We start from the raw sequence: 14,872 nt of genomic DNA on the forward strand, positions 1-14,872 counted from the left end.
TTTAACATTTTTGTTTTGATGTCAAATAAGTCTTGCTGTTTTGCTTTTTTGTTAAAGCAGTGTTTCTGTTGTAAAATTATACAGCTACTGTTGTGTTGCTGGGTTTTAAAGCAGGTTTGAATTTTTATTTTTTTTATTATTATCACTTTGTATTTACAGGATTTCACTGTCCATTCTGTTCAAATGTGGATGAATGGCTACACATAGATGTGTCCAGAGCTGTGTGAGATCACTACCATCCTGCTTCTGTGGGGGTGTTAAATAATTTGTTTTTGTTTTGTTTTTTTCCCCCATAGGTTTTTAACATTTTAAAAGCTCTTTATTCCAAAGATACAAGCTAATCAGTGTATTCAGTAGGTGTACTGTATTGTAAGTTGCTTCAGAGGTATTGCAAGTATTACGTACAACAATAAAAAATATGTGCATTGACATAAAAAAGGAAATTTACTTTTGGTACTTAAGTACTTTTAAAAGCAAGTACTTCTGTACTTTTACTTAAGTAAAAATCTGTCTTTACAACTTTTACTTGTAATGGAGTAATATTTGACCAGCAGTATCTGTACTTTCACTCAAGTAATGGAGTCGAGTACTTTGTCCGCCTCTGGATATGGGACAACAAAATCAAACTTTCCTGTCCCTTTTCCATTTCCTTTCATCTTCACATTCTTCCATTTTCTCCTTCATCTGTTCCCTGCTCTCTCCTTGTCCTTTCTCCCTTGATCCTCTCCTGCAGTCTGACATTGTCTCTGTATTTCACTTCAGCATGTAATCAGACTGCACTTCGCTGGTATCCGATATGTCAAGCTTCACACTTCAGTGCAATAGAGAGCAGCAGAGGCACTTTAATGAGTGTTCTTAAAGTAAGTCATAGCTCTCAACTGATCCTATAATATCTGAATAGTAAAGCTCATGATATCAGTGACTAAGGATGTGATAAGGATACAGTAACTAACCTGTAAACCCTTTCACATTCACTTGTGCTTTTGAAAATATTTCCATGCTTCAGTGCCCTGTCAAAACTCTCTTGGCAGTTTTTAAAGTGGTAATTCACCTTCATACAGATTTGGAATGATATAAAGGTAAGCAAGATGCCAGAATTTTCATTTTGAGTAAACTATCCCAGCACGCTGGTTGCGTGTGAAATGGCATACTCTCTTGAGTGTATGTGTATATTGAATGTATATTGAATGTGCAGTCCTAAGCGCACGTCTCTGAACGCTGACTGTTTCTATAGCAACCGGGACTTCTAACGCCTGTTTAACCCCTTATTTACCCCTTATTTACACTGCACATGCCGCGGCACGTTTCAAAAGCTTCCCAGAAGCGGCTCTCCGCGCCGCTTCGCTAAAGATAGGCGCCTAGTCTATTTTTGACGGACGCCGCGTCCAAACCGCACAGCAAATACAAAATAAAAGTTAAAAAATCATGTCAATTTCAAAATAAACACCCTGTGCAGACTCCCGATCGTATTTCACAGTCACATATCTTTGGCAGGAGGCCAGAAATGGACGACGAGCAGAAGAAAGCGCATAAGAAGCGCAGCGCATTCGTCAGATGTTGTTTGGTTGCACATTGTCCTTGTAAAAAGGATTTGTGATGTCATATATATTTGTGATGTCACAGTAAATATATTTAAAAATCCTGACTATATGAATGCATATCTGAATATATATTGTTTACATCTCAATGCTAATATGTAATTATTATTAGGCATAGCAATAGATAGACATACTTATTAACATGTTAAATTGTGTAGAAAATCTTGGTATTAACACTCAGTGGCTGTGTGGACCTTTTGTCACTACAGCCAGCCTTTTCTACATTACTGGAAAAATATAACTCGGTGTAGACAAGTGAAGTGCTCTTACAGCACTTAATAAAGAACACCATCTGAATCGATAAATGTTTACATGATGTATAAGACCAATAAAGGTAACACTTTAGAATAGGGGTCCAGAATAATGCATTAGTTAAGCATTAATTAATGGTTAACTTGTTCACAATTAAGCATTAGTTGAGCACAAACACACTAGTAATTAATGATTAACTTACCATTTAGGGAGCGCAGATTATGCATTAGTTAAGCATAAATAAAGTAGTAGTTAATTGAGTTAAATAGTTTGGATAGTACACTTCATACAAATATTTGTATATATATATACTGTATATATACATACATAGACAAAATACATGTTTGTTATACGTACACTGGTTGATGTTAAAGTTTAGAATTATAATTAAAAAGTTAATAAAAAAAATATATAAAAAGCATCATATTCTGTCCTTACCTCAGTGTAACAGCAAGCCTCTGCTTGGGTTCGATGGACAACCGATAAGTTGTTGTTTGCCTTGTGATGTCTGCTCCAACCAGAGCAAGAACTTGATCCATTTGCTCAGCAGATATTCTAAAGTATTTCAGGTGCCGGTCACTGTCAAGTCGAAGTTCGGACACAAGGTGGTAATATGCTCCAAGTTGTCTTCTACGCTGGTTAAGTGGATGAACCCACACTCGTCTTGTCCTTCTCTTTAATCTCCCTAGCAACATATAGAAAGCGACCGCCTTTCTCCTGTCAACAATACGCACTACATGCAAAATAAAGAGAGTAATAATGCTAATATAGCTTTTTCAATAAATTTGAAAACATATACATTTACAATACACAGAATGGGAAACTACGTACCCATTATTGTATTTATTTCACGGATCTAACGGCCGTCAGTACCGCACTACAGACGTGTCCTGTGTGAAAGCACAATAGCCACTTCCTGCTACCGCAACGCAGACGTACCGCATATGCAACGCACACGCACTGCAGGCGGAGTATGTGTGAAACAGGCGTGACGGCAGCTGCAGTGATGCGCTGACTTTACCGATTAGCCATTGGCTCTTTTACTCAGAAGGCGGAGCTTCCTTCAATAGAGCGGCCTTGTTGAGCGTTGCATTTTTCCCCATTCAAAACTACAGGAGTGACACGTCTTGGGTATTTTATAGTCTTTGATAGTACATAGGTGTCCAATCCTGCTCCTGGAGAGTCAGTGTCCTGCAGAGTTTAGCTCCAACACACTTACCTGGAAGTTTCTAGCAGAGATGGCCTTATTATTGGGAGATGCTAGGGTCTGTAGAACTTACCATTGGAAAAAGCGTAGCGGCTATTTTTGCTCATGTGAGGCACTTCAGCCAATCATACAATGGCCTCTAGTCTCCTTCCTTGCATACCGCCAAAGCTGCAGCGCTAGCATTAGCCATTAAGTTTTTTGGGCTAAAGGTTGCAGGCTTGCCTTAGTTAGTGGCTGTGGCTGCGGCCGAAAGCCTAGGCAGCTCACTTGCTGCCTCGCTGCCCTATCAGGCAATGACTTTGCAGGCAACGTTTTTGCACGAAGGCACCTCGTGAAACTGATTTCGGACAGGCTTCTGAGGCAGCGTAACGGTTTAATGATCTACAACAAAATAGAACGAGTTTTGGTGATAACTAAACAAATATTTAATTACTATAAGACTGATTTCTCTCCAGAACTAACATCAAAAATGCAAAAAGTTAGTCAGAAATATACATTTACACACAAACTGACCTCCAAACGCAACTTTCAGACGCCATCTTTATTTTTTAGCTCAGCCATCACGGAGTGGAACGCACAGGATCGTGGGATATCAAAGGTGAAGGATACATCTATGCTGCCTTCAAAAATCGATCAGATGAAGGTATCTCATGAGACAGGAAGTGAAGCTAACTTTGGATTTGGACGTGCCTTGATGCCTTCCTACCTTAGAATGTGTCCTCCAAAGACAGCATTTTAGAGTTTTCGGACGCAGCTTTTGTTTCTAGTGAGTCTGAAGACCTAGAATAGCTGGATCAGGTGTGTTTAATTGGGGTTGGAGCTAAACTCTGCAGGACAGTGGCTCTCTAAGAACAGGTTTGGACACCCCTGAAATAGACCTTATGCGCCAGAGAAACAAGCGCACAGCCATCTTTAAAATTCTGTCTTTGAACTTCCGTTATAGCGGTAGCTCTATAGCATCGCCATTGAAGAGAAATTAGCTGGTGAAGTGGATTTCAACAAATGTCAGTAGACCAGGAAGATTTTAGAATGAGCAGTTCATTCATAAATTGGTACGACCTTACCTTCACGCTGGGGAAATACAAATGGAAGACAGAAGACAACGAGCACACTGCTGAAAAGGGGTGGAGCTACATGGTCTGTAGTATGAATGTGTAGATGGGATAGTAAAGTGTCCATCATATGCACACTTCAGAATCCCACCAGAACTAGTGCATCTGGTGCATCTGTCATCTGGTAGTTTTTGCCTACTCTTTTATGAGTAATGTGAATTCACACATCTGTTTTTCACCTGCTATGTAGTAGGGAAGTATGTGCTTTCGGACGCAGCCCTTGTGTTCTTTAAAGCCGGATGGATTCTGATTGGCTGTCATGGTTAAACATTCTGAAAATGATTCTAGCGACATCGTCTCGTGTAGCTAAACCTTTAAACTGATGGCAGAAGGTGTGACGTCTAAGACTAGTCTCCGTGTCGTTATCATTATAGCTCTGGTGTGGACATCCATATTCTCATAAAATTAGAACGATTATTAAAAATGTAGTTATAGCTTTCATTCTTGGTGTGAACGGGCCTTAACTGTGGGAAATGGGTGCAAAAGACAGATAAAGGAAGAGAGAGACAGTATGTGGACGAGAGAGGGACTGAAGAGGGTTGGAGAGCAGTGGAAAGCCATTAAAAATGCATGATACAGGCAAACTTCAAAATGTCATGATGGGTGGGCTGTTCATAAACATATCAATAAGGAGGCCACAATGGCATTCCCCCTTGCAAGCTTATTAATTAACATTTCAAAAGCTTTTGAGTGCTCATAAAAAGATAGATTTCACTCTGAAACCACAGCAGACAGACACAAGTGTTGATACTTCACGGTTTAAACACACAATGCTATAAGAACAAGGATCACCATTACACGGCCATTGCAATATAGTGTAAAAAAACACACATATATTACATATTTAAGAAATTCTTGATCAGACAGGTAAAAGAAACACAAGACAACTGGTAATTTTGAGCTAAATCAATAGTGCCCTCTACAGGCCCCAAGTAAATATTGCAAATGGAATACATCCCAAAACCCATGACATTACACCATGGTAAATGTCCAAAAAACAGCGTATTTTTGAATCATTTGTTGGTGAACACATTTACTATAGTTGTAAAAATGAATCAAATGAGGCGTCCAAGTAACACTGATATGTTCCATGCATGAGTACACAACTAGGTTTATGTAAATGCTTTATGTAAAATAAACCCCAAAATGAACCAAACGATGCTCACAGTTTAGTTTTAATTAATAGTGAAGTGAATGTACATGTATTAATTGACAGACCTTTTAATATATCTTTACATAAAAAAGTATCTATACAGCTGTTCTGTACCGGATCATTGTTTCACTTAACCTGCAGTCATTCTGTTTGCACCTTATAAAAAGAGGATAGTGTAACACTATAATTACAATTAAAACACATTTCTGATGTCAGGAAGACGAGATATACAATCAAATTCAATCTACAGCATGTCTCTATACAGTGCACAGGCCCTCTGGTGGCCAACAAAAAGTGTACCATAAAACTAGCAGTGACATGGAAATGAGTTTCATTTTATGTACCACTCAAAAATGCAAGATTTTTACAATGACTGCATGATGTAACATCAACCATTTTGTTTTAAATTGTTCAATGCATGGCGAACTATATCATCAAGAGCAGAATTTCATGAAACCTATCAACAACATGTCCAAGTCATATATTTTTTATATATATATAAAAAAAAAAAGAAAAAAAAGTTTTGCTTAAAGAAAATGAAGCTTTAGGATCATTCAAATGTTTGGCATTGTGAAAAAAAAACATTCCAGTGATATGAAAAAAAAAAAATATATATTCTTATTATGGTAATATGTGATTTTTTTAATTGCTTTTAATCCATGTTTATAAGAAAAAAATGTATTACAGTATTTTACTGTAATAAAAAAATATATTACAGTAACAATAATTACCATTGAGAATAATGCACATGAGAAGAAGCAGAAAAAGACTCAACAGTAAAACATCCAACACATAATAAGAATAATTTAGGGGGGAAATATGCTTAAATGATGAAAATAATTTCACAATGCTAAAAATCTTACTGGTATATAGGCTTAATTTTCCACATGCTTAAAAAAAAATAAAAAATAAATAAAGATTTTTGGGTTAAAATATGGCCTTGAAATATCTAAAGTGAAGTGCTATGTTGTTAAAAAGAGAAGAACAATTTTAAAGCAGGTGTTTTATCTGTGTGAAAAGTAAAACTATGGTAATTTACAGTAAAATGCACATAAAGAGAAAGTGAGACTGTGTGCCGACGTCCTGAGAATGTCAAAGATGTGCTTTCAGATCCACACATATCAGTAAGTGTGTGTTCAGCGTGAGAAACAGTGTTAAATGCATCTGTGTCAACAGACTTTCTTCTGTATTCCTCGAAGGTCAGGCTAAAGAAAGTCATGCACCAGTCTTAAGGCATAAGTGGACCGCATATATCATTACACACACACACACACACATGCACGCACACGCGCACAAACATACACACACACACACACACACACACACACACACACACTCGGTCTCTCATAATCGCTCACCACTCAAACAGTTTAATCACCAGTGTCATAATTTCCATAAAAGTATTACTGTTATGTACACAAGCCTATTCTTGATCTCAGAAACATGTGCACCATAAAGACAATTAAAACAGCCCAGTCCACGCAGTCCCGTGTCCTCTTCTCCCTGAAATACTCTGGCCGTGGGAATCATGGGAACTCTACGGAGCGCTGGCCCTCCAAACCCGCTCCCCAAGTGTCTGAATCAACAAGTACCAGCATCCTGCACACACCCGCATCACTTCCTCCTCCTCTTCACTCCAGAGCACTGAGCGGCTGGCCTGGGCACTCGTCAGTACAGGATCATGGCAAACAAGATGCTGGAGTGAGATGGAGGCTTTCAGCTGCAGCTTTCATCCGTCTGTGATGCTGATTATGGCCGGTGAAACCTGCGAAAGGAATTGGAAAAAGAAATGACATTTTCGTTATAAAGTCCAGGTGATGGTTGAAGACAATGATCATGTTCACAGGGAATCAGGGAAACCAAAAAGGTGGCCGCCCCAAACAACTCTCTATTTCTCGATCACTTTCAGTAAGATTGTTGTAGAAGTAACTAATGCTTTTATTCAGCAAGGGCCCATTAAATTGATCAAAAGTGACAGTATAATGTCCCAAAATATTTGTATTTTAAATATATGCTGTTCTTTTAAGCATTCTATTAATTTGAAAGGTTTCTTTAGCAGCAAATCAGCATATTAGAATGATTTCTGAAGGATCAGTTTTGATCACAGGAATACATTACATTTTTAAATATAATCAGATAGAAAACAGTTCATTTAAATGGTAACAATATTTCTAGTGTTCATTTGGACAGCAAATTTTGATTTAGTTTTAGTCATAGTCTTTGGACTGAAATACCATTTAGTTTTAGTCATCTGAATACACCGTGTCCTAACTACACGCGACGTGATAAAAAGGCATCTTTTCATGTTCATCTGAGTTTTGGTCCGAACCAGCCGCAATGGCGACGCAAAGTTTCTTTTTTTAGAAACGGTTTCTATTTCTGCTACGTCGTGGCTTGAAAATGTCGATACATTTTCATCATTGTTTGTCATTCAAAAAGAGTTTTTATTTCATTATCATCTGGTTTTCATCTGTGGAAAAATGTTGTTGACAAAATGTAATTAACACTGAATATTTCACAATATCACTGTTTTTAGGGTATTTTGGATCAAATAATTGCAGGCTTGTTGAGCAGAGGACTTTCGAAAACATTAAAAAAAAAAATCTTACAGACCCCAAACTTTTGAATGGCTCTGCAGATACAGATATAAATCAAGATCAATGTGGATATTCTGAATAAGATCCAATATTCGGATTAATACAGACACGTGCCATCTTTTTCAGATTAGTAACCAGGTATTGGCTGCTGGGTTATGGTGTTTACGTGAAGCATTTGACCAAATTCGCATTAATATCTCAATATTCTTGTGTGTGTAAACACTTCTTCATTTATTCCAATTAAGAAAGTGCTGAAAGTCTCAGACCTGGTGTATATCCTGCTCTTCTCATGAACTTCCATTTCTGAGCTCTTATACTCGTTCAGCTCTACAGATATAGATCAAGATCAATGTGGATATTCTGAATAAGATCCAATATTCGGATTAATACAGACACATGCCATCTTTTTCAGATTAGTAACCAGGTATTGGCTGCTGGGTTATGGTGTTTACGTGAAGCATTTGACCAAATTCCCATTAATATCTCAATATTCTTGTGTGTGTAAACACTTCTTCATTTATTCCAATTAAGAAAGTGCTGAAAGTCTCAGACCTGGTGTATATCCTGCTCTTCTCATGAACTTCCATTTCTGAGCTCTTATACTCGTTCAGCTCTTTTCTTATGGCCGCCTGGAAGAGGACAAAGAAAGAACATCACGAACGCTCAGAGTATCACTATAAAACACCTTACAGTACGCCTTATTGAGGATGCCATGTGGTCAAATCAACATACAATTCCAATACTTTAACGCCAATATGGTTGAGAAACAGAGTCTGTCAATGTTACTGTGCCTTTTCAAATAAGATATGTTTGGCAAGGAGGTTTTGTGGTTTTCAATTATGTGCAAATATGCAAACTCTTTACAATTTACATAAGACACCATTTAAACGCTGCTATATCAGTCACCACTAGGGGGCAGCTGCGAGCAGTGATTGGGTCGGACCTTGTCAGCAGGTGTGAGTTTGGTCCAGGGTTTGTCGGCGCGCCGGTCGTAGTCTTGAGCGTGAGTGCTCTCCACATACTCATGAAAGCGCAGGATCTTTCTGGCCTGCAGCTCGGCCACCGTGGGCCTCTGTGACAACTGCAGACAGAGACACAACAGCATTTGTTTTCAAGTTCAGTAAGATTAGCACATACTTTCACCACAAGCAAAATATTTTTGCCCCTAATGGAAAGAGTGTGAAAATCGTAACTTGGTTAGTTGTAGTTTTTTTTTCTTCACTTTTCACTGACAGTTAAGAAGTTAAAGGAGCAAGTCGTCAAGCATTTCTATTTTAATATGTATTATATTACGTTTAGAATTTTAAAACTCTAACAGAAGTGATTTAAGATGTTTTTATTATGCAAGAGAGAGAGAGATACGAGAGATAACTTACATGAGCAAGATTAAAAATTTTAATTATTTAAACTTCCCCTGATTAACAACTTTTAACACAGGGACACCATTCAAAAATTTGGCATCTTTTTTTTTTTCTTTTTTCTTTTTTATTAAGGACACATTAAATTGATTAAAAAAAGACAGTAAAGCCATTTACAATGGGACATGTCTATTGCAAATAAATGCTGTACTTTTGAAATTTCTATTCATTAAAGAATCCTAAAAAAAAGTTAGTTTCCACAAAACTATGAAGCAGCACAACTGTTTTCTTATATTACCAATGTTTAAATGGTCCTAAAGCACCAAATCAGCACCGAAAAGAGTTAATGGCTGCTGAAAATTCAGCTTTGCCATCAGGGGAATAAATTACATCGTAAAATATATTAAAAAAGTTTAAAAGTTATTTTAAATTGTAATACTATTTTACTATATTACTGGTTTTATTGTATTTTGATCAATTAAATGCAGACCTGGTGAGCAGAAGAGATTTAATTAAAAACAAAACAAAAGAAAATCTTACTGACTCCAAGCATTTGAACAGTAGTGTATTTGTATATAAAACTGATTCTAAACAAGACCTTTAGAGGTTTTCGTGAGAAACAACTCAATCAAGTAATGGATGTGTGCCTCCAAACCTTTCTGGTCAGTCTGCGCTTGATTTCACTCCTTTCTGCCCGTCGGTCTGCTTCATTCTTGGCTGAAACAGAAGAACATGCCGATATTATTATTACATTTTTTGTTTTTTACTGGAAGCATAACACAATTGGGAACTACACCAGCTATGAATGACCACAAATGCTGTGGAGGACTAGAAGACCAGGGCTGTAAGACTGACCTTGTAGGATGTTTCTCTGCTCAAGCTCTTGTGCGGTGGGTCTCTGACTCAACCTCCTATGAGAAAAACCCACAGTGTCAGCAGAGACGAACCTAGATTAAGTGGCTACAAAAAGTAGCCAAAACACATCTAACAGAACATAAATTGTTTATTTTTTAATTAACAAAATGACTTTATAATAGAAGATACAAATATAATACAATCTTCAAGATACAGTACGATCTTCATATTTATTACCATATATATGGTAGAAATATATAGTTAGTATATGGTTATCACATTTTCTTAGCGATAAGTGTAAATAATAGTTAGATGCTATTTATACTTAGTGCAAATAGTGGCAGATATTTGCACCTCAGTATTGTATTAAAATATTAAATAGTATGCAATGATAACATATTGAGTGTAAATAATCATATTTATTAAAATTATTTAATGGATGCCGCCTTATTGGGACAATAAAGCCCTCTCTACGTCTACCTCAACCCTTCCCGATAAACTCTGTGTTATTAAATACCCGTGAGGCACTTAATTTACACTTTACAAACATTTGTTTCATTTTTATTGAAGATAAACACCTCTCCGATCTGATAAGTGATGGGAAAAGGAAGAAGAAAGAGTTGGGCAAAAGGCAGATTTGATCTTGGGTCGATCACGTCAGAAGTCGTTGCCATGCGTCTTACGCCACTGTTTCTGTTGTGCATTGTGCGTGTTTTGTAATTTGGTCTATCCCAAACAGACACTGGTGGGTGGAGTTACTGTAAATAGCCTCAGTCAACAAGGTGGCATATTTGTAAATAGACTCTCCGTTAATATTAACATTTCTGATAATTTTTTTTTTGTTAACAACTGTTTATTGAATTTTCTTCTGGGAATAGCAATACAAAACAAAAAGCAACTGTGCAAATTTAGAACCCACCCCAACCCTGGTAGACTTAAAAAAAATAAAAATAATAATAATAAAATAAAAAAACATGTATATAAAAAAAAAAAAATAGAAATAATAAAAATAAATAAATTAATTTAAACGATCAGCCCTCGGGTAACTGCCTGCCTTATTGCTATGCCTCTGAGTGTCAGTGTGGATTACAAAGACCCATAAACCCGCAGTGAACGCACACGCAGACCTTGTGAGGGTGGAGCCAATCTGATTGCGGACAGTTTCCCACTGCTCTTTGTTGTTCCAGGTGCTGTTCTCCTGGTCCTGAGACTGTTCTTTCTCCAGCTGACGCTCCAGCTTCAGTGCCAGAGTGTCCTTACGCTTCACACGGAGTGCAAGACCACCTGACGAGACACACACACATTACTTTTACTTGTAGACTTTATATTTACCTGTAGGCCAATCCGACACAAGAGTGAAAAATATCAGTTCCTGCACCCAAATCAAGGTATCGGTATTGATATCGAACATTTTTGAATGATACCCAGCCCTATAGACTACCATTCAAAAGTTTGGAGTCTGTATGATTTTTTTAATGTAGGGCTGCACGATTAATCGAATGCAATTGTCATGCGCATCTAGTCAGTAAAGCCGGTTCTGTGATCAGTAGTAAATCTCCATCACGTGCTTTCAGATGGAGCAGCATTTACTACACAGAGCCGTAGTTCACTGACAAGCTACGCAAAATCGCGTTCATAATCGCAGACGTTATAATCGCGCAATAATGAAGAAATCATTCTGCGATTATGAAAGCTGTTTGCGTAGCTTCTCAGTGAACTACGGGTCTGTGTAGTAAATGCTGCTCCATCTGAAAGCATGTGAAAATACCACATTTAATAACATGTTTTTACTCCAAACTCACTTCGTAACGTCAGTCGAGTGTTTGAAGTAAATCCTTCTGTGAGATGATGTGGCTTCTTACACAGAATAAGGCACGCAACTATTTTTATATTAACTACTACCTGCAACTGCAACTATATTTCATAGTATTCTAAGCAGTGATGAAGGGTACGTCAATTAGCATTGCATTATTATATACTTTATTATAATAAAAATTATAATAAGACAAACTCAGATAAACCATATATTGTCGTAGTCGTGTGCTTATTAGTCACGTTGAATCAATGAAAGCAGTTAAATCTTCTGTTTATTCAGCTGCAGCGATAGGCATTTTCTGGGTTTCTTCTGCGAGGTGTATTTGGAGTTTCAGCGCGAGAGCGCCCTCTGGCCTTCGGATGGAGATTTACTGCTGATCACAGAACCGTGCTTCACTGAAAGATACGCATGACAATTGCAGCTTCTGCCTATCGCGATTTATCACCGTTGCAATTTAATTTCGATTAATCATGCAGCCCTATTTTAATGTCTTTGAAACAAGTCTCTTATGCTGAATTAATCTGATTACAAATACAGTAAAAATAGTAATATTCTGAAACATTATTAAAGTTTAAAATAACTTTTCTATCTGAATATATTTTAAAATGTAATTTATTCCTGTGATAATGACAGCTGAATTTTCAGCATCATTACTCCAGTCTTCAGTGTCACATGATTCTTCAGAAATCATTCTAATACAGTATGCTGATTTACTGCTCAAGAAACATGATTATTATCCTATTACAGTTGTGCTGTAGATTTTCTATATATTTTTCCCGGATTGTTTTGATGAATAGAAAGTTCAGAAAAAACACATTTATTTGAAATCTTTTGTAACATTAAAAATATCTTAACTGTCACTTTTGACCAACTGAATCTGTCTTTGTTGCATAAAAGTATATATATAAAAAAAATGTATGCTGACCACAAACTTTTGAATGGCAATCAGAGTTTTAACACCTTATTCCACAGTTTCATGCTTTAAAATGCCAACTGTGGTAACAGTAAAGTGCTACGTTTTTAATGCACATATTAGTACAGGATATTCCTAAATAACCCTCATACAGCTGGTCAGACAGTATAAAAGGATCATACTCATGGGAACATCATCATCATCTTCTTCATCGTCATCTCTGTAATGGATGGGTCCATCCGAATCACTCTCCTCGTCCTCATCATCGCTGTTTCCATGTCCAGCATCCTCAGGAATGACAGTGACCCGCGGGTCTCCCACCAGACCGCGACGGCTGCGCGGCTCCAGCTCCGGCTGTTGTGTGGGCTGAGGGGCGGGCCGCAGCTTCTGCAGCTCTTCTTCAATGTCAAAATCATCATCCTCGGGCCTAATCAATACATAATCACACAAACACAGTGAACATATGAATGGTGTGTGGTTGTGTACATATTTACCGCAACACACAGCATGCATGTAACATATTATAAATGTAGTGTAGTGTATATGTAGCATGATTAGGACAATTTAAAAGCATTGACAAACCAAGATCTCAAAAGAGATCACTCTGATGACATTGGTGTAGAAGAGGTAAAGCATGTTCTGCTTTGTAATCGGTTTGAATATCTGTCGGCATATCACTTCCGATTTCTCTTTTTGACGAATACAGACTACTGCCACCTGCTGGATTGGAGAGTTACTTCCCCTCACACAGGCACAGAATGTACAACTAGTTGGCCATAGTCTTTGCTGAAAATTTACTTACCCTCGGGCCGTCCAAGATCTGAGAAACAGATCTGAAGAAATGCAGCATTGCATCACTTGTTCACCAATGGATCCTCTGCAGTGAATGGGTGCCGTCAGAACGAGAGCTGATAAAAACATCACAATAATCCACAAGTAATCCACACCACTGCAGTCCATCAATTAATGTCTTGAGAAGCAAAAAAGTGCAATAAACAAATCCATCATTAAGGTGTTAACAACCAATGGCACTGACTAAAATACAAGTCCTTTATCCATAATGTTGCTTTCTCCATTAAAAAATTGTCTCGTCTGAATCAGGAGAATAATATTAACAGATTAAGCAAAAACAGTCCAAAATCAGTTCTAAACAAATATGTGGGTGGATTCTGATGTGAGAGGACAACAGGGGATGTTTCTTCCTTTTTCACTGGAAGAAGCGTTGTTATGGATTATGGACTCGTATTTTGGCCAGAAGTGACTGCTTGAAGTTATAATACCTTAATTATGGATTTGTTTATTACAAACATGCACCTTTTCACTTCATAAAACATTAATTGATGGACTGGAGTGCTGTGGATTACTTGTGGATTATTGTGATGTTTTTATCAGCTGTTTGGACTCTCATTCTGACGGCACCCATTCACTGCAGAGCATCCACTGGTGAGCAAGTGATGCAATGCTACATTTATCCAAATCTGTTGTGACGAAGAAACAAACTCAACTACATCTCAGATGGCCTGAGGGTGATGACATTTCCAGAAAATGTGTAAAATGTGTAAAGAAAATGTGAAAATATGTATAGTACACATAAGCAGCATAACACTAGGCAACATTTCTTCATGGGATGCAAAAAGTAGCAATCTGCTACAAGCGTACAAGAGCAGAGAACACTGTGTTCTGAGATAAACTGATATGCACACTCACAGTCGCAGAGGTTCGATAGTGACAGGAAGAGAGTTTCGCCCCCCTCCTGGGGCCTCAGTGAGAAAGTCCGGTGGTGATTCAAACAGAAGCGAATGAGCTCGCTGGGATTCTTCAGGACTGGGCTGGACTGGGCCTGGGCTGTTCAAGGCTCTCTGAATACGTATGTACAGAGGTAAGGGCAGCTGAGAGGGCGGCTCTGTGGTAGGGCTGGGCGGGTCCACGTGGGGGACCTCAGGGGGTGGGTGGGCGCGAGGAGGGGTTGGCGGGATATGGGGTGGAGGGGGGGGGGGCGCTTCGGAGGTTG

At 38.0% G+C, this 14,872-nt stretch overlaps 1 protein-coding gene across 1 annotated transcript in view; it reads right to left on the minus strand.

Moving 5' to 3' along the window:
* Positions 1-6,019: 6,019 nt before the first annotated feature.
* phactr4a (phosphatase and actin regulator 4a) overlaps positions 6,020-14,872 on the minus strand; it is a 33,744-nt gene continuing 24,891 nt past the window's right edge. The window contains exons 8-15 of the mRNA XM_016544359.1: positions 14,569-14,854; positions 13,044-13,288; positions 11,260-11,416; positions 10,133-10,188; positions 9,933-9,994; positions 8,863-9,000; positions 8,472-8,548; positions 6,020-7,087 (exon numbers count right to left, since the gene is read on the minus strand). Coding sequence (XP_016399845.1) covers positions 7,072-7,087; positions 8,472-8,548; positions 8,863-9,000; positions 9,933-9,994; positions 10,133-10,188; positions 11,260-11,416; positions 13,044-13,288; positions 14,569-14,854 — 1,037 coding nt within the window. The 3' untranslated portion in view covers positions 6,020-7,071. The remainder of the gene's footprint in view (positions 7,088-8,471; positions 8,549-8,862; positions 9,001-9,932; positions 9,995-10,132; positions 10,189-11,259; positions 11,417-13,043; positions 13,289-14,568; positions 14,855-14,872) is intronic.

The sequence above is a fragment of the Sinocyclocheilus rhinocerous genome, unplaced genomic scaffold (genome assembly GCF_001515625.1).
Source record: "Sinocyclocheilus rhinocerous isolate Xijiao unplaced genomic scaffold, SAMN03320098_v1.1 scaffold1300, whole genome shotgun sequence".
NCBI classification, from domain to species: Eukaryota; Metazoa; Chordata; class Actinopteri; order Cypriniformes; family Cyprinidae; genus Sinocyclocheilus; species Sinocyclocheilus rhinocerous.